Below are 19,282 nucleotides of genomic sequence, written 5' to 3' on the forward strand. Positions count from 1 at the left end.
CAGTGGGATAACTTGCGCTCATAATTCAGCGCTTGGGATCCATCTGCTTAGTACAAGGAACAACAAACGCTCGTCACCAGAAATTACTAACTAGCTGTTGGTATTTATGTAACTTTTTTTCCTCTAGTTATTATCCAAAAAGACTTTTACATTGTTCCGAACAGCAAACATTTCTTATCAAAGTTGCTTTTATGAAATAAGTAGACTCACAAGGACAGGATAACGGTTCTCAGAAGAAATACGAAATCCCATAAGGTTAGGAGTGATGAAAAGCGCAGGTTTTGACAGGTACGTGTTTATTTTCCCTGCCCTTCGCAAAAGTTATATTGTATCGCATTTATCACACAAATTCAGAGAAATGTCTGGTGGAATCTTAGGAAGGAGGATAGAAGACTTATTGCGAGGCTCTTGTTACAGTACGTCTGTATAATCCTCTGGATTCTCCTAGAAGAAACAAACTCTGAAGCAGTGACGTTATGCATGAGAAATTACAGTAGAAGCAACTTTCAAGTGTACTTACCCTCACTTCCATAGTTTTTACCATTGTTCGCTCCCATCCTGTTGAATGCATAATCTATCCACAGAACCCAGGTATATCCATAAAAATCCACTAAGTGTTTTGTTCTTTCAAAAAAGGGACAAGGAATGCATTAATTCGGAAAGCCTCGGTGTCCTTCTGCTCCTTGTTGTACTCAATCCAGACCTTGACAGAATAACGGTAGAAGGAGACGTCCCCGCATTATGCAATCCACAGACGAATTAAAGTATTACATCCCTCTGCAGGCACACCATTTCCAAAGAAGTGACTTTTCTTTCATGCGGGACTCCATTGTGCCTTTAAAATAAAATTCTAGGCATGAATCGTTAGACCATATAACCTAAGAAGTTCGGTACTTGTTGCTTAAGCAAACCATCCACCCTGCGAACTGTGTGACATGCAGTCGCTTCGCCCATCTGGCTGAGGCAGCAGAGATTTTCTGCTGCGCAGAACCTCCTCCTCCTTGTCAATCTGCCGTGGTAGCAGAGCTGTGTGCGGGGGTACGAAATTTAAAGAGACCGCGAACTCAATACAACATCGTTTGCAAGGCCTTTTGGGGGTGAATTAATTTCGGATTGCTAATTTACTGCAGAATTTTGTGGGGAGTGTTTATCTATTGACCGTGCAAAAATGTTACGGAACTCCAATATAGTAATAATTACATAGATATAATTCAATACAGTACGATAATACACTTGATGTCTCATTCTGTTAATCTTGTACAGTAAAAGATTCATAGTGATCTTAAGTAAATTTAAGAAGCATCGCAATTACCTTGACGTATTAATACAATGGAAAACAACAAAAATAAGCTTTGTATACTTGAATATTATAATGCCAATATAATACGAATATGATGAACATAAATGAACAAATAAAAGAGAGAAAATATTTACTTGTATTTCGATTTTGAAAGAACTACTGTATACTGGGAATCTATGCAGACAAGCACACAAGTGTTGGGTAGATAATTTTTTATTTATGTTTTATTTATATTACCCTTTCACACGTTCAGTTTAGAGTCAGTTTCTCTGTAGTACAGTGTGCTATGAAAAGGAGCAATTTTCAGCAAAAAAAGTCGTAACAACTGCAGAAGCAGTAAAGTTAGCTTACAATTAATAAGTCTTTAACGTAAAACACACAAAACATCAAGCAGGTGTCAAACAAGTAGAATACTAATGTGTTTCTATTATTCTGCATACATCCACACATATAAAATATAAACATATAAAATAATATCAAAGCAAAGTAATAAGTCAGTATTCACTTACAGTGTGTGTTTACAATGATCAATTTTTTGAAAGAGAGTAGAAGAGACAGTAATAGCAATGATTGCAGAGTAAGTAAAAATTATTTATCTCTTCAGGCATTTAAAATTTTGAAAATCAGACACAGAGACAAGATAGGATGCACTTTTTTTTTTACAAAGAGTCTGGTGGGTACCTGCAACAAGCTGTCCAACCATGTTATTGATGTTGCTTCCCTGAGATGATTTTAAAAATGAGATCCCTGATCTTGGAAGTCACATAGACCAGATGGATTCCCTGCGTTCTGAAAGTTAGGCAGTCAAATAAAGTGACACCAATAATGTTCAGTTGTCCTATAGCAAGCTCCATTTTTACCAACAGTACTTTATACTTAACTGGATAGTTAATTTCAGCCCTCTGATGTTCAACAGAAATTGTATACGGTGTGCACGTTACTGTGGTTTGCAAGAGGCACTGACTTATTTTTACAAGAAATTTAGCCTTACGACCTTAGCACTTGACTATTCCACATGAAACAGAAGTGAGAAAAAAAGCAGTTTATTTTTTTACGTGAAAGTGAATTAAAACCAGCACAATGGACAGGTGACCATGCCTCCTTAATGTTAATCCAAAGCCCTGACTACTTAATCATGAAAGATTGCATAGCACTGCTCCTAAGAGCAAGGCTGTTAACCCCAGTATCATGGCTATATTCTACCCTGGGATCGCACAATTTGTCCTACTTAAAAACTCCCCCTTAATTCAGCCGGTAAACAGTTGTTATATTTGCTGTGTAGTGGACAGCTGGGGCAATAATGGCTGTTGCCTATCACTCAGATGGATCCTCACTTCAGTGGTTGATGAAATGGACATATGCGTAAGGAACTTTGAATATTTGGGATGAAAAGCAGTACAGGTGTCTTCTAGTTTTCCTTCCCACTGAACATTGTTAGTTTGACGTGTTAAGCCCTTAAATTTAACAATTCAATGCTCAAGTGAAGAAAACAGTTAAAAAGTCAATGATGTACTGTACCTCAATTAAGGGCGCAATAATCTTAATTAAGAAAGAGCTTGAATTAAACTGGAACTTTGGTAAATGTGTAAAGACTGACAAATTGGTAAAGAAATAAATAAATCACTCTGTGAGGCCCTATGTTTGAGAGATAGCTTTCTGTTTAAACTAATTTGCAAGTCTTCATGTACTCTTAGTGTTCATTTCATGTGTTACATTGGTTGCCATTGTGTTCTGGAATAGATGTGGCTTAAAGCAGATCATTGTAGCTTTGCCAAGTGAGCTGGCTCTTGAGAATCTCGTAGGTCCTGCCACAGGGGTTCAAACCAGACAAGGTTACAGCCCGGAAGCATCGTTACAATACAATGAGAGATATCCTTCACTATATCATTGTTGTAGCCCTAAATTCCTGGCCATGCCATTATTAACTCTTATCTGAGCACAGTGCATGAGCCTACAATATATCACAAACATGAGGGTGATGCTGTTAGTGCATGTTTTTTCATAAATGCTATCACATTATTTTGTTTTTACAGAACTTTCCAAGTGCTTTTTATTGTTTTTGACAATACACATCTCACCTCATTTGTTTTTCCCTGTATCTGTATTTTTTGTCAAAGATTATTAAACCCATTAAGAACCTTTTTCCTGAGGAACCTCACAAAAAAAATGAAAATATACTGTAAGTGACAAAAAATGTACAAATTTTATGCTAATTCAGTTATACCAAGAAACAAACCATTAATCAGCTTTCTACATCTCTATCCTGAATGACCAATATGCAATAAAATATGATCATTGTTTTCAAGCAGGCTTTGTATTACAGAGAAATCTACAGTATATGAAAATTCAGTGACAGTATTTTTCCCACAGCCCATTAATGGACAGCACTTTCTATTTGGGTCCAAATTTCACAACTGTTGTACTTCAGGCTTTCCTTCTAAAAGTCAAAAGAACTCACTTCCTGTAGGAAGTATGTCATAAAGGAATAATAGAACAATATTACTAAAAATAGACCTTAGTTTTAGCTCTTACAATAACTTGAACAAGGTTCTCATGAAAAAGCAAACAATAGGTGCTATAACAGTTAAAAGGGATATTTTATATATATATATGCACTTAATATATGTTTGAATTTCCTATTATTGTTTATCATATTCAGCTGCTTTTATATAATAAATGATCATGAGAATTATTTTGCCATTGTTTTCACAGAATGATAATGCACACACATACTGTACAAAGCATATGTTCACAGGCCAGGGCAGCCACAGGAAATCCACCGTACGCCAAATTTAATGGTTTTGTCATAACGCATACTTAAAATGAGTGAACATGTAATGCTTCTGTTTTGCAAATGATTAATTTGTTAACTAATAGTGCATGGACTTATTTACAGTATACCATAGAATTTATCTTTTGTTTAAACAGAAAAATAGAAAAGCAACAGACTTATGAAAACAATCTTACAATACAATGTTTTTAAAGAAACAAATAAAATGTTAATTCACAGACCAGTAAGTGCACCAATTGATAGAATATCTCTGAACTTGAATTCCTTGTGTACTTTTCTTCAAAATACTGGAAGAGTAGCCAAAACCCACAATTGGTGTGTCATTCATTTTACAACACTTTTTTGGCAGGTTGGTTACTTCTGAACTGTCTGTAGGCCACACTGAAAGGTCATCTGCCAAGCCCCACATTTCCTTTGCCAAGGCCTACCTCTGCTTTACAGGAATACATTTGAAAAATGTCTGTCGTACTGCACGTGTAAATTGGATGCAAAAATGGTTGGAAGCTGGTGGGAAATTAAAAAACTGAAGCCTGTTTCAGGTTAAGAACCTCAGCCATATCATGACATTTTAATGTGATCAGTATACTACAGTACATTGATACAGTAGACTGGGTTAGAGGTCTAGCATCAATCTGATTGTTGCTTTTATTATCTCCCCCAATTTATTTTTTATGCTTTTTGTGTTGGTGTGCCATCTAAGATATCAGAGAGTTGAGAAAAGATGGACTCTATCCTACTTCATCCCCAATTAAGGAGACACTGAAAACAATTCAACTCTCCTGAACTTGGTAAAAACATCCTGCTTGTTAAAACTGAGACAATAATGGATTGTGGCAATAGGTGCAGACACAAACACTCAGATGTCAGCTACTGTATACAGCAGCTCATCTAGACAGTGATAATCACACTCAAAATCACCGTTTTCATGAGCAGAGAACCAAAAAGGTGTTGAATACTCACACAGCAAATGAGAATGGAAAGCAAGATTATTGAGCTGGAAGATCATTCTTATCATAATCACACTATGGGATGATCCAGACAGGTTCTTGAAGAAAGTAAATCTTGTATGATTTCCACCGCTGGCACAGTGGGAATAGGACATGGAGAGGGCAAAGACAATCTGAGGGGACTGCTCCTCTGGAGGCCACAACAAGCCCCAATTGTTTATTTTCAAGCTTAAGCACTGCAGATAAACATCTGCTTCTGAAAGGAAACAGGTGATCCAGCCTATTTTCTTTGCTGAAGGTTCTGTGCAGTGGTTTTACTTAGATTACAGTCTAGTGATTGCTTAGTTGTATCTTTTCTGATGCACCCTTTTCTACAGGGCAGAGCTGAATGTCATCCATGTTGGTGTTCAACTATAATTGCCTTCAGTGCAGAAAGCAGACAAGTTCTGAAGGACTCTAATGTGAAGCTAATGTTACTTGACCAGAAGACAATATTTTCTGTGGCATTCTTTGTAACTGTATATCTGTGTATATGGATGAGATGCAGCCTATTTTTTTGGCTTTTTTTTGGCCTTTTTGGCTCATTCCCGTTATGACTAAATTTTAATTGCAGGGGGTGGTGTTTTCATCCGATGGTGATTATAACTGGAAATTGAGTTTTCAATAACCTAAACATTTTGTCTACTTTCATTGTTCATTATTACATTTAATTGACATCTCACTGCTTTGCATTTGTTCCCATTCTATTTAGAAATATATTTTTTTAAAACTGTGGTTTTGGCTCATTCTGTTTTACAGTATGCATCTAGAATTTTAGCAATGTGGGATTTTGATGGAATTGAAAGGGGCAACAACGCTGAGTTTTAACTGTAGGACTTATTTACAATAAACAAGCAAGAGGAGATTATTCAGCCCATCTTGGTCTTCTGGTAGTTAGTAGTTTATTGATCCAATGATCTCTTGCAATGGAACCAGCTTCAGCAACATGGCTGGGCAGCTCCCACTTTGTGATTTGACAAGGACCAGAGGCTTGTACAGAGGGAACAGCTCCCAGTTGGGGTTCTTTCTTCTCCCTCTGGGGATGTTTTCACATTGGTTTTGGGATGGTGGTACCAAGAAAGAGCATGTGAGAATGGGTACAGAAGACATGAAGAGATGTCTCAACAGATGGAAATCGTTCCACGCTCTTTCTTTTGGTCTCCTTGTTTCATCTTCCATCGCACTTTCTCTCTCTCCCACCAACCCGAAGAAGGCAAAACAGTGAGACGGTTTTCTTCCGTCTCTCCAATGTGGAAAAGGAATTTTTTTTTTCCTTTGCAACTCAGACACTGCGCTGGTCAACCAGTATATTGTGTACTGTAATTTTATTACATTCTCCACTTAAAGTCTACATTTGTGACATTATGTCCTAATAATCTATCATACGTTTTCTATATTTATCATGTATTACATTGTGAAAAACATTCAAAACACTTCAATATGTAAGACCTTCATCTTCTCCTATTTCAGTTCAATTTAAAGGGTGTCTGCCCAGTCTTGGATGATGTTTAAGTATTTTTATAATTACTACCTCAGGAGTATTTGCAACTCTCCGTGTTTTTTATCACATGAAACTTTTGCTGACTGTGTGGGAATCTAGGCATTATTTAATTTAGAAAGAGTAGTTGGCCTACAACAAATTCCTGTGGCACTCCACTAATTACTTCAACCCAATTAGAGTTTTCTTCTTATTGTAACTCAGTTTTCTGTCCATTAACCAATCCTCATTCGATTGGCAGTCATTACCATGGACACACAACTGGTATACAGAAAAAAGATTTAGAGTATGATGAAAGAAGTCTCATTGGGCTGAAATATTTATTTATAGGCAATATTATCATTATTTTTCTTTATTTAAAAAATAAAGATTTGAGAAATAACAGAATATGTCCACAAAACTGGTGAATCATGATCTGTTTTATGAAATGTGACAAAATTAGAGACTAATAAATAATTGTTTCACTAACAAAAACAATATTTATTTGCCTGTCCTGCCTGTCAGTCAGTAAAAATTTAAGAAAAGCTATGAAAGAAATTTTACGTAGTAAAGAACAGACTTGTTTTCTGCTGCCTCCTACTGTCTTCTGCCATTTCCCATTTCCTCGGTGATAGACTATTTCTGCTTTAATTTTTCTTTGTATTTCCTTCTCGTTTGCATTTCCATTTTTGTTTGTTTTCAGTTTTGCGCTAGCTTATTTTTTCTGTTTTTCTTTTTTGCACTTCAGAGCCACTAGAGATTAAACACGTCTTTCTTCAATAGAGTCTAAATGGTCTCCAGAATGATAAAATGGTCTTAAGATTTTAAGTCACAGTACTCTGATGCATTCAACTTTAGGATTCTGAATCCTGCTTTATTGAATGCAGCTGGAATTAAATCTTCCACAATAGTTAGCATTTGGAATATACTGTATACAGTACAAACAGATAAATCCCGTCCATAAGCACAATAGAATTAAATACACAAAGTGTGAAAGAAGTGTTTATAAAGTCAGACTAGTTTAATATAGTAACTGCTGGCGTTAATCTTTTGTACAAAGGAATTTATCAAGAATACAGAAAAATAATTATGATAATATTTCGTGTTATAAATAAATAACACCATTAATTATTTTAACCCAATGAGACCTCTTTAACCATTTTTAAAATGACAATAACATCTATTGAATTTAGAATTAAACATGTATTTGTATCTTCATAAAAATATACTGTATGTTGTACTATATTGTCTTTAATATATGTACATAGTATATACCTTTTAATTAATGTGTTCTGTCTTATACTGTATGCCTATTAGAGATTTATTATAATATTATTATATTATATTTTTATATATACAGTACTATTGAAAAACGTCAAAGCATTTTCTCCATGTGAAGATGTTCTTAAAGTTTGAACATAAAACAAATAAAATCAACCACACAGTACAACTGATATGATTGTGTTTCATTACTTGACAGTGTTATTTCATTTCTAGTTCAAATGATTGCAGTATCAGTAAGGGCCCTGAACCAGAATTCCTCTCTACCAAACACCAGAACTCCATTTTGGGAACAAAGTAGTTTTCTGCAGCAAGTGGTTTAAAATAGCTTGATGGAAAACTTTAATATAAATTGTACTTCAGTGTTAGTTTTTTTATTTCTTTCAATGTCAGGTAAGAGTCTACAGAAGATTCCCACATTAGCGAGATTTGCAGGTTCGGGGTTTTTGTGAAATACCTGTAAATGTATTTGTCATTTCAAGGGCAAATCTCTTCAAGTGACACTCTGCAAGTCCCTGAAACTGCTCTCCAAAACCACAATTCATCCATTTGAAACCTGTACATAAAAATAAGTACTGTACGTACCCAGTAAATATTTTGTTTTCCAAATTTACCTGTGCAACCTGTGATAAAGCCAATTTAAAATGTTTTTGTGCTATGAAACTAATCTAGACCAAATTTTCAAACATTGCTTCTTTCTTGTAATTAATGACTCCTCACCTCCACATCTTTCACCACACAATAGATATTGTTTTCTCTCTGTACAGCAGTGGCGTTGCTCTCACAGTGTGTTCCTGCCTCAATGTGTTGGCCTCTTTTAATCTGTATTTTATTTTGTATATTCTTCCAGTGGGTAGCATGCTGATTAGCATGACTGTCTTGCAGCACTGGGGCTCTGGGTTCAATTCCAGACCTGGGGTGCTATCTGTGTGGTGTTTCTTTATTATCCCAGTGTTCATGTGTGTTCCCAACAAGTAACATGGTAAGTTTCTACATTTACTCTATTATTGTATAGATCCAATTGTATTGGATAGATTATATAGATATAGGTTATGAGTTTTTATCATATTGTCCCTCACACTAACTAGAAATTGTCATGACATTTTCGTCTCATTACAGTGGTATTCATATATGTTGTATTGTAGTTGTGTGTCCATCTGGACATCTGACATTCATGATGATCTTATTCTGTGCTGTTCCAGAAAAGCTCATCAGACATTCGTGTTCCTGCGGTCTTCTAGGAGCTCAATCCAGAATTGTGAGCTGAGAAATAAATGAAAGCTACTCGGGACTTATGCGATATTAAGTATGACGCACATGATTATTTCACATAGACCATAGTGTTTTTTTAACAACAATTGCAACATTTTAACCTACAGTAGTTTCATTAGTTCCCTTATTAGTTGTATTTGTGTGCTTTTGACATTGCAATGCAACCAATTGGCAAGCCAATTCCAAACTTCCTAAAAACATGTACTGCCTATAATGCAACACAATAAACTATAACTTGAATGGCCTTAGAACTCAATTTTGTTAATATGCATTTATTGTTTTATGGAAATGAGCTTCAGAGCTCTGGATAATATTTTGCTTCATACTTATTTATGTCTCCAAAGAAACAATTTTAGCAATGTTGTTTCACCCTCCAGGGTCCTGTGTATTTCTTGCCAGATTCCAAAGACATGTGAAGTTAATGGAAAATTGTCCCTTACTGTGTAAGTGATGTCTAGAGATCTACTGGTGTCTCACCTAAGGTGGACCCTGCCACCCTCCATAAAGTTTAATCCATTAAAAAAAACTAAGTAGTTACTGATAGTGAGTGAATGTCAGTTTTATGTAGGATTGGCATAACGACTGCAGTATCATAATAAATGCATAACTTGCTATTAATTTCTGAATTATGCCCACTAACTTTATATTATTCAGTTTGAATTTGATGTCCTGATTTGTAGCTCCAGAGTAGTGGTCAGTGTGTTCTGATATGAATGTTCTGTGACCGGTTGCTATTGTTCTGTACTGTTTATCTGTTATTTTGATCTGTTTACATAGACCAAGTTCCTTTAGATGGGTTTTCAAACTCCACAGGCTCATCAATATTCCATTCTGTGTTTTCTGATCATCTTAAATGGTAAGGTACACTGTTCTTTTCTGAAGTACCCTCTAATCAGTGACTCAGTCTCTGTCTCACAATACCTCACAATCATACAAATACAAATTATTATCCCAATAATCAATAGCAGTAGTAATCTACACCAACAAAAAAATCTGCTTAAATTTTTATTTGCAATTCCTTTTTGTTTGTGTTTTCTTTGTGTTTACACATCAGTCACAATGTACTATTAACCACTGCACTAGTAGAATGATCATGATGATGATCAATTTCCCTTCGGGATCAATAAAGTCTTATCTATGTTACTATCAATTGAGGTTCTGTAGAATTTTAATTAAACTGCTATACATACACAGTAGTGATCTTGGTAATATCAATTAAAGCTTCATTTACACATCTGAATGTAATGTGTGACTAATGTGACTATAAAATTCACAGTTCAGAATCAGAGAACATGATTTGTAAAAATCAGAGTCACTTGTTAGAAGCGAAATGAGCAGTAAATGCAGGAGTTTCACTGTTGTACATTAGCCTGTACAGTCTTATACTGCTTTGTGAGAGGTCTCTGAATTCCAGAATCTCACTGTTGAGCTTTTCTTCTGAACTCAGCAGTTCATTTTGTTTTTCTTGGAACTTTGCCTAAGTGACCTGGACTTTGAGATAAAGGAGACCAGGGCTGCAGTCTTCACTTTCTCTGTATACAGATGTCAGCAGATTTCATACTTCGTCCACTTCATCTATCAATTATTTTCTTACCTCCCTTTTATTTGTCTTTCGAAATTTCCTTCTCAAGGTAAACATGGTCTTTTCTGCGGCCTCCATTCATAGTGTGGTGAATGTAAGTGTTTCGGGAGTGGTATTGGGTGACATGGCAGCACAACGGGGATCACTATGGTCTCACAGATCTTGTGTCCTGCCCCCAAATCTGTCTCTGTCTGCTCTTTTCTCAAAGTACTTTGCTTTCCTCCCACAGTCCAAAGACACGCTCTGCAGGTTATCACAACCCTCCAAGGATAACTATGGTAATGAATTTGGATGGATATGTATGCCTCAAGTAATTTTCTTGGCTGACATATTCAAGTTCTAGGCTTTTCAATTTGGAGAATTTGGAGGGTACACATTTTATATTGACTTTAAAAAGTACTGTACATTATTTTTTTGCACAGGTATGTCTCAGTTCAATGCAAATTCACACAAAGCTTTTGATTCCTTACACAAGACAAATTATAAATAGGCTGTACAAATAAATTACTTTATGATTATTTACTGGCAGATTTACAGTACTATACAATATTATCCATCCATCTATTTTCTAACCTTTTCTACCATTTCAGGGTCATGGGGGAGCCTATCCCGGCACGCAACAGACACAAGGCAGGATACACGCTGGACAGGATGCCAGTTCATTGCTGGCCAGATACAAACACAGACACCTACACACTCACCTAGGGTGAGTTTTCATAGGGAGAACATACTGTACAAACTCCATGCAAATAGGATAGGAATTAGGACATACAGTAGTACAGGATTTTTATAAAAGAAGACCAAGCCCACGGATGATGAAAACACTCCTAAATTTGCTATGAAAGTCTTTCCAACTATAGGAGTGTGCTTTTGAGTTTAATTGCAGGAAAATGTCACTTTCTGTTGTCAGTTCTAATGAGAAATTACAGTCTCTTTTGTTCAGTTTGGCATTTCCTTTTATGACACTTGTTCTGTTTACAGTTAAACTGTTCAGGTTCTCTAATCCAATCAGTCCTTTATACAATTAATGCTGTAAGGTGCAATTGCAGACAAAAGGTTTGTTGTTATTACAGCAAAGGTGTTGTATAACAAGACATCTATTGTACTGAAACAATAATCACAAAGAAGGTGCTGTGTGTTTTGGCTTCAACAGCCTACAGATAAGAATTTATTTAAAAAAAGGAATAACAGAATTATCCGCCTTGGCCAATTCACTCCTCCTTCTCTTTCCTTCCTGAACACCCTGGAAACATAACAGCTCTGTGTTTACAAATGTCACGACACTAGCTTACTCTGCTGCCTGATATTTTCAAAACAGCTTGACCACTCAGCAATATCAGCACTTGACTTTTATTGCCCACAGCTAAGCACAACTCAGCTTGCCAAAAGCAAGGCTGCTAATGAAATATTTATGCACGTGACCTTGGGAGTTCATTGTTAGGCTTAAACATTTGCTTCCCAAAGCTGCCTGTCACAGTATGCCAAGTGAAAGGTCCATGACCTGCCTTTTCTATTGGTATAAATGTGAAGTGAGTGAAAAATAAAGACCACAAATCACCTCTTTATATCATAATGGTTACAATACTGACCCTTGTATGGTTTTAGGAGGCTAATGGTTGATAAGTACCACAATCCTTTTTCTGATCCTTACTCAGTACTAATACCACACTGCAGAGTTTCTTACACTGAATCTAGAATCTTTTATACAACAATTTAAAATTGCCTACCTTATTGTTTACCAATGAATGTTTTGACCTGACTCATCAGCACTGCTCCAGGATTTAGAATGGTAAATTCCTCAGGCTTCTCATTTATATTTGCAGTGCAATTCCAAAACCCATACAGCAGACTCCGTGTGTCAGCCTGGTGACAGAGAGAGCTCCCATGACAGTGTCTCAATGCCAAGAGGAATCACTGCTGCCGACAAAGCCAAGAAGCTCTCCAGCCAACTCCACTCCACGAATTAGTGGTGGTGTGCATCGATATTTGGCACAAGTCAGCAGCACAATGATTGGCATAGTCTGTTTTAAAACCATGTCTCTCTGGTTTCATGGGCTTTGCAATGTGCAGTTCAGTGTTGTCCCAAAGGAGAAAGACATTCATGGTCTCTAAACCCTAATGTTTTGCAGTTGAGAAGATGGTTAAGAGTCTTTCCCAAACATGTCTCATGTTCTTAAACACTGAAGAAGAAGTGAAAGGAAGAGAAGATAGGGAAGGATAAGTAATGAACCACATGTTTTGGTCAGTTCGGTCAGGTCAATCCCATGAAATAAATTCACAGGCTTTCTCTGATATTCACTCCTGGTCCTGTGTTTCTAGTTTTCTTAATGTTTTTATTACTTCCAGGTCTTTACTCATTGTTACCTTCATTTTACAGATGCATATGAATGCCTGTTTCTTGAGATCTGCAAATGAAAAGACCTTTGCTTCACCATCCCATCAGTGGATGTGTCACAATATTTGTAGATGTATTTTTTTTAGCACGTTTGTGTGTGTATTCCAGTTTCCTCTAGGGTTGCGTGACTTGAGAGGTGATGTCATGCACATACATTTTACAAACATGTAAAGATCCAACCTCTATAATGTAGTGATATGTTCAGTTTTCCCAATAGTTTTGGATGACAGCGTTGCACAGGGCAGCCTACTAGAGCACACATTCACACACATACAGTAAAATTGAATTTTTACAGGACATTTTGAAAGATGCTTTTATCCAGAAACCACACTGTGTATTTACTGAGCTTCCTTACATAGAAATTCTAAACCTTTTTTTTAATAAGGTTACTGCAATGCAGAAAACAAAAGATTGTTAAAATGGTTAATGTCAGAAAGAGACAATGAACAGACCGTTGGAGGACAGAGCAAGGAGCAAGAGATTTTTCTCCTTAAGATTGTTTAACCATTATTATGCTTCCGAGCTGATCATATTATTCTTTTAATCAAAATTCTAGTTTTGTTCTTTGCTGCCATCAATTTGGTTCAGTACTTTAACTCATCTAATGATGAGTATCCTTTCCTCTGCAAGAACAGTAAACCAAAGTAAGACAATAACAGTCTACTATACTGTTAACAGTTTCACTGCCACAAAATCAATACATTTTCTGTTTGTAAAAATACAACATCACACTTTTATTCCTATTGCTTCTGCAGGTTTATGACACACTCTGATAGCACAAAAATCTCTCAACTGTTTTAAAACAGTTTTTATGTAACAGAAGAACCACTTTGTTTTCATTATGCTTGATCACAGGAGAATTGGCAGACCAGTTTCTAATTAGTTCTTTCAAGTCCCCATGCATGACACATACCCCCTGGGGATCTACAAACTTTATGTAATCCTCCTATTAATTTATATTAGTCTGAAGGATCTGCTTCTTGTTCTAGAATTGCAAGCTGTGTCTCATCAAGGCAAAAACCAGAGAAATGCTGATTTAGTGAAAACATTTACACATATAAAAAGGGCAAAGAAATGAAAAAACAAAAATGTCTTTGAGTACTTGCATTCATTTTTCCATTAAAAGAAGAAATTTGCAATACCCTAAGAATCATTTTTAACCTAAGAATTTCAAAGTTTTTCAGTTTTGCTAGAACCCCAAAACTAAAACAATTGATTCAGGCCACATAAAATTTGAATCATTTTTGTTTGTTCTGGAAATCTGTGGTACAGCAGTTATTCGGAATACTGTTCGGTAGTTTGAATGAAAAAGATTTCCTTGTGAAGACTTTTTAGGGTAGCGGAAATTCAGTCATGACTAATCAACTAATCTTCCAAAGAGTATGAATTCGGGATGCAGTAACAACATGTACAAAACATTTTAGATACTATTGTATATTTTTAACAGGTTCCTTGATATTTGTCAAGCACTGGCATGGTCTTGTTTCTTACCTGAGCCTACTGTACTCCATGAATTTTAGTTGACATTTTCAAGCTGGTTTTTGCTGCTTTGATGTTTTTAAGGCAGTAACCGAGCAAGACACATTTATTTTCACTTGACATTTTAGAGTGCATGGTGATGGTGGATAAAATCTATCAAGATTTATTAAGCAGAATTGATACATACTGTATTTTATCAAGCATGTACAGAGGAATATTAAAGTCTAGTATCTGGAAGTGTGAAAATCAGCATTTCTGCCATCTGTGTACCAGGGACCTACTAAGAGGACATAGAAAACAGTTTGTATTACAAAGCTTAGGACTGTCAGCAAAGTTCCAAACTCTATCCAAATATTAGTAATGTATTATTACTTTATGACTTAAGATTCACATATCTCTTTAACTTTGATTAGTATCCTTTTGCACAGTTTTGTCCCATCTAAGAATGAACCACCTACAATCCTAGATGTCAGTCACAAAAAATGCATTTTTTGTGGGAGGTGAACAACCTTTTGTATGATGTAATGTTTAGCAAATATCAAAACCTACACTATATGGACCAAATAATTGAAACACCTGGGTAAGGAATGGTCAGTATATTGAAAGCAAGAGCTTCCACTCAGATGTGGCTCATGTGTTAATTAAGCAAATAATAACGCATCGTGTTTAAGATTGCTGGACAGACCTGGTTTCCCATAATTATTTCAAGCATACTGTAGCTGCATAGGTGACCTCAAGGACTTTGGGATAATTGTCCGAGTGCATTTCATGGAAGCATAAGTGACCACGACGGCTCATGTTGCTGACGTATCAGGAGCACCGGTGTCAAGGAAGAATCTGTCTCTGAGTGCTCATCTCCACACCCCATGTTATGGAGTTTCTTTCTTGCTGGGAAAAGTGTCTTCCAGCACAATAATGCTTCCATCAGCACGAGCGGTTGCCCAAAGGTTTAATGAGCACGGCACTCATGTCGTCCATTGGTCTTGGCCTTCAGCTTGGCCGTGAGCTGATTGAAATACCTGTGGAAGAATGGTGACACATCCCTTTCAGATGTTGGTAGACTCTATATTAAAACAAATGTAGGTTACACTGGTGATAGGTGGGGCCCAGTGCCCTGTTGTGTGACTTTACATTGTGTTTCCACTACATGTAGTTAATACATTGTCAAATGTAAAATTTCTCATGTTGTTTTGCATAATAAATAATAAGAATTGCATAATCGGCTCATCTTAGAACCTCCTGCTCTGGTTCTTGGCAATTGCGGGTACTCATTTGGAGGAGGACAGAACAATCTACTAGTCAGAATGCAATTGTATTCATAGCACACTGTGTTAAATATTTCATGAAAAATTGAAATTCCTCAAAGAAACGTGAATATCATGCGACGTCCCAAGGTTAGCTAGAGATTAAGTCAGTGTTGGTCAAAGGCTGGATATATTAAGATAGACAGAAGTTGGGAAATCTTGTACTCCTTAGGTTTGATAAATATTCAGCTCACAGCTGCTTCTCTGCATGTTTGTGTGAATCAGACCATCACTCTAGGCTGTAGGCATACCCTTCAAGATGACCTCATTCAGCATACCTTAGGAATCAAGAAATTGCTACATTTATGAGACTAATTAAATCGCTAACATATGTGATTTTTGAGTTTTTCTAGCGATTTTCCACTTCCTTTTTTTCAGCAAACCGAGGCTTCAATGCTGACTGCAATTTGACCACTCACTGTTAACAAAGACAAAACTGCCTGTCTTAGCCAAGACATGCAAGTTGGCAAGGACAATGAATCTGTCCTGCCCACACATCCCTCCAGAGAAGAAGAATGTCCTTTCTAAACATACTCTCAGGTAGATTCCATCCTTGAAGTTTTTCTAATAGAAAAATAGTGGCAGCGTAAACGGACACCTTTTCTTAGATTGATGAGCTTACAGCTTTGTTCTTTTTTTCCTTCTTGTGTATGATCTCCCTCTCTGTGTATGAGTGAGGTTATTTGTGGTGGTGGTTGATACTGATATACATGACGTCTTGAGTGACAATTTGCTGTGCAGATTAAACAAGACTGCTATGGAGATTAAACAATGTGTGGAAGAGATTACTTTTAAAAACAGGTTGATTAAAAGTGTCAATTTTGGTGCAGTTGCCAGGCCCAATCTCTTCATCGTTTCCAGCACTCATGAAAGAGTCATATTCATACGGTTGTAGAAATCGGGGTTCCATTTTTTATGAATTTCTAATAACAGTGATGAGTATTCTGAGGAAAAGAAATGGATAATAACGTAATATCAGTGTCATATGTTCTGCGGAAACTTTGTGGTATGTTTGCATTTGCTTTAAGGAGTCTTTCAATGGAAATTTTCCCACTGTGTTGTAAAGGAGACAGTAAGACTATGAGGGCTTATATTTGAAAGAAACCCTCAGCAGATGAGGGATAGGATTTACTATATATATGGCTGCATTCTACCTTTACCGTGTACATGTAATTATAAGATATATTACTGATTGTTAATATCTGCTTATTAGTCTTTGTCATGCTGGCAATAGTCTGCAACTTTCTAATTTAGTGTTTCAGTTAACTGATCTAAAACAGCAAAAGGCAGAAATGCATGAAGGTGCCACAGGAAGAAAAGGCCAATTTATCTTGTGTTCATGAGAGCTTCTCACTGTTCTCAAGAAACAAATGGAACTTTTTGAGAGATAACTCTTCACCCCAATACAATACATGTGAAGGAAATTTCTAAGCAGGATTTTAAAAGAGAGTGGACACAAGAAGAATATTTACAGCAGAAAACAGCAGTAAAAACTGCTATTCATTCTGTAACTGATTTTAATAATGTCCATTAAAAGTCTTTTTAGGAATAATGTCAGACATATTTAGGGCAAGTTGTGATTAGAGGTTGAGCTGTGAGGTTTATAAATTCATCAGTTAGTAAAGACTTAAGTTTTGTATTGATTCCTGCAGTAGTAGAAACTGAAATTCAGATCCTTGAATATTGTCTGTTACAGCTTTTCTCTTTTGTGAGGAAAAATTAGAAGGAGTCTAATGCTCTGTAAGAGGATGGCCACGGCAAGTGAAGAATTATCCTGTTAGCCTTGCTTTCTGCCAAACTGCGTCAAAGAGTGAGCTTTGCTGCCATTTCCCACAAAAGTTCCACATTTCAAATTATCCCCTGTCATGGCCAATTCTCCTCAAGAATTTAATTTAATGTGGGCAAGTGTAGGATGCCGCATACAGGTAGGAAAACATAAACTACAAATACAGAACGGGAAACACTGAGCTAGACAAGGCCACTTAGAAGAAAAACATATGTTGACACATTATTTACATTTTCCAGACACTGTGGGGAAGCAAACAAAAGGCAAACAGAATGTTAGGGTATACAGTTACAAAATGTAGAACTTAATCAAGGGATGTATATGTTTAAATTGTGCAATTTACTAGTAAGATCTCATTTAGAATAGTGTGTGCAGTTGTGGTCACTGTATTGTTGAGATATTGCTGCTCTGGAATCAGTCCAGAGAAGAGGAACCAGATACTGTACATTCCCTGGCGTAAAGGAATGACTTAAATTAAAAGGCTAAAAATACTAAACTTTTAAGGCATTGATAAAAGCAACCCAATGGACCTCTTCAGTATCACCAGTGAAACATGAACCCAGGGGGCACAAATGGAAATTACAGGGAAGAGCATTTCAGACTGATAACAGAGAACATTGTGGTTTTCTGGAAGAGGCTCACCAGCCATGTTGTGGAAACTAATACCCTGGCTTTATTAAGAAACAGCTTGAGGGGTTATCCCTCCATCCACCATTGCCCTGTCATCACAAAAACAATTAACTTCCCTCGCAAAGACCGGAGCAAACCGTTTGTGATTTCTCTTTTATACAGTACATGTGCTCTACCATTGCTAAGACACTGAGCTGAGATTCAGCAGAAAACCTGTTGATATGCAAGTTTGCTAAGTGACATGAACATTAAGACATGATTTTAGCATAGCAGTATTCCTTCATTAGATCCCGCATATCTGAATCAACTGCTGACTGTAATAAGAGTTGTGGGTGCCAAGTTACATTGCAGCTGTAGTTGTTACTTTGCATAGTGGTTTTCCATGGTTACATGTGATTCAGCAGGGTATTGTTGATCACAAGTGTGCCTGGTAAATTGATAGCACTGCTGAGTTCTGAGTTCACAGGTTTGTTATGAGGTTATTCTAATGAACAAGTTCATTTCCTGTTTTGCTCATCTGATAATCTTCTCAACCACCATGAGACCTCAGTTGTAAGACCTGTTATAGTTGGGCTATAATTAAGATGCATTACATACCTAAAAATGGACATTTTAAAATTCAGATAATATTTATATTTGGATATTTTCAAATAACATTTGCTTTGAGGATTTTAGGATTTTTGGTAGCACTTTAGAATAAGGTTGCGATATTAAGGGTTTATAAATGCTCTATTATAAATAAACCATGAATCCTTGTTAGTTCATTATTAATAGAGCATTTATAAACCCTTAATATTGCAACCTTATTCTAAAGTTCAACCAGATTTTTTAAAATTCATTTCATGAAAAAAACTGTTAAATATGTCAGGTGTTGTCCATGGTCCGCAAAATATAAACTTAAATCCTTTAGTCCGGAGCAAATACAAATATAAACATAAATACATAAGATTTTACAACACTTTTGAAATTATGCTTTATTGTTTATTAGGAAATTAAACA

The 19,282-nt window shown here is 36.3% G+C and overlaps 1 protein-coding gene across 2 annotated transcripts in view; it reads right to left on the minus strand.

Moving 5' to 3' along the window:
• The window catches only part of LOC148657432 (F-box/LRR-repeat protein 7), a 133,040-nt gene extending 120,512 nt beyond the window's left edge, over nucleotides 1–12,528 (minus strand). Inside the window, exon 1 of one of the 2 annotated variants that reach the window (XM_088643699.1) lies at nucleotides 12,417–12,528. Coding sequence is in view for 1 of the 2 variants with exons in the window: in XM_088643698.1 (XP_088499824.1) it covers nucleotides 521–557 (37 nt within the window). In the remaining variant the exon portion in view is untranslated. Of the gene's footprint in view, nucleotides 1–520; nucleotides 1,009–12,416 lie in introns of those variants that run through there. The other variant, XM_088643698.1, reaches the window with a different exon arrangement.
• Between the last annotated feature and the right edge of the window lie 6,754 nt (nucleotides 12,529–19,282).

This window comes from Lepisosteus platostomus, chromosome 8 (genome assembly GCF_059453375.1).
Source record: "Lepisosteus platostomus isolate fLepPlt1 chromosome 8, fLepPlt1.hap1, whole genome shotgun sequence".
NCBI lineage: Eukaryota > Metazoa > Chordata > Actinopteri > Semionotiformes > Lepisosteidae > Lepisosteus > Lepisosteus platostomus.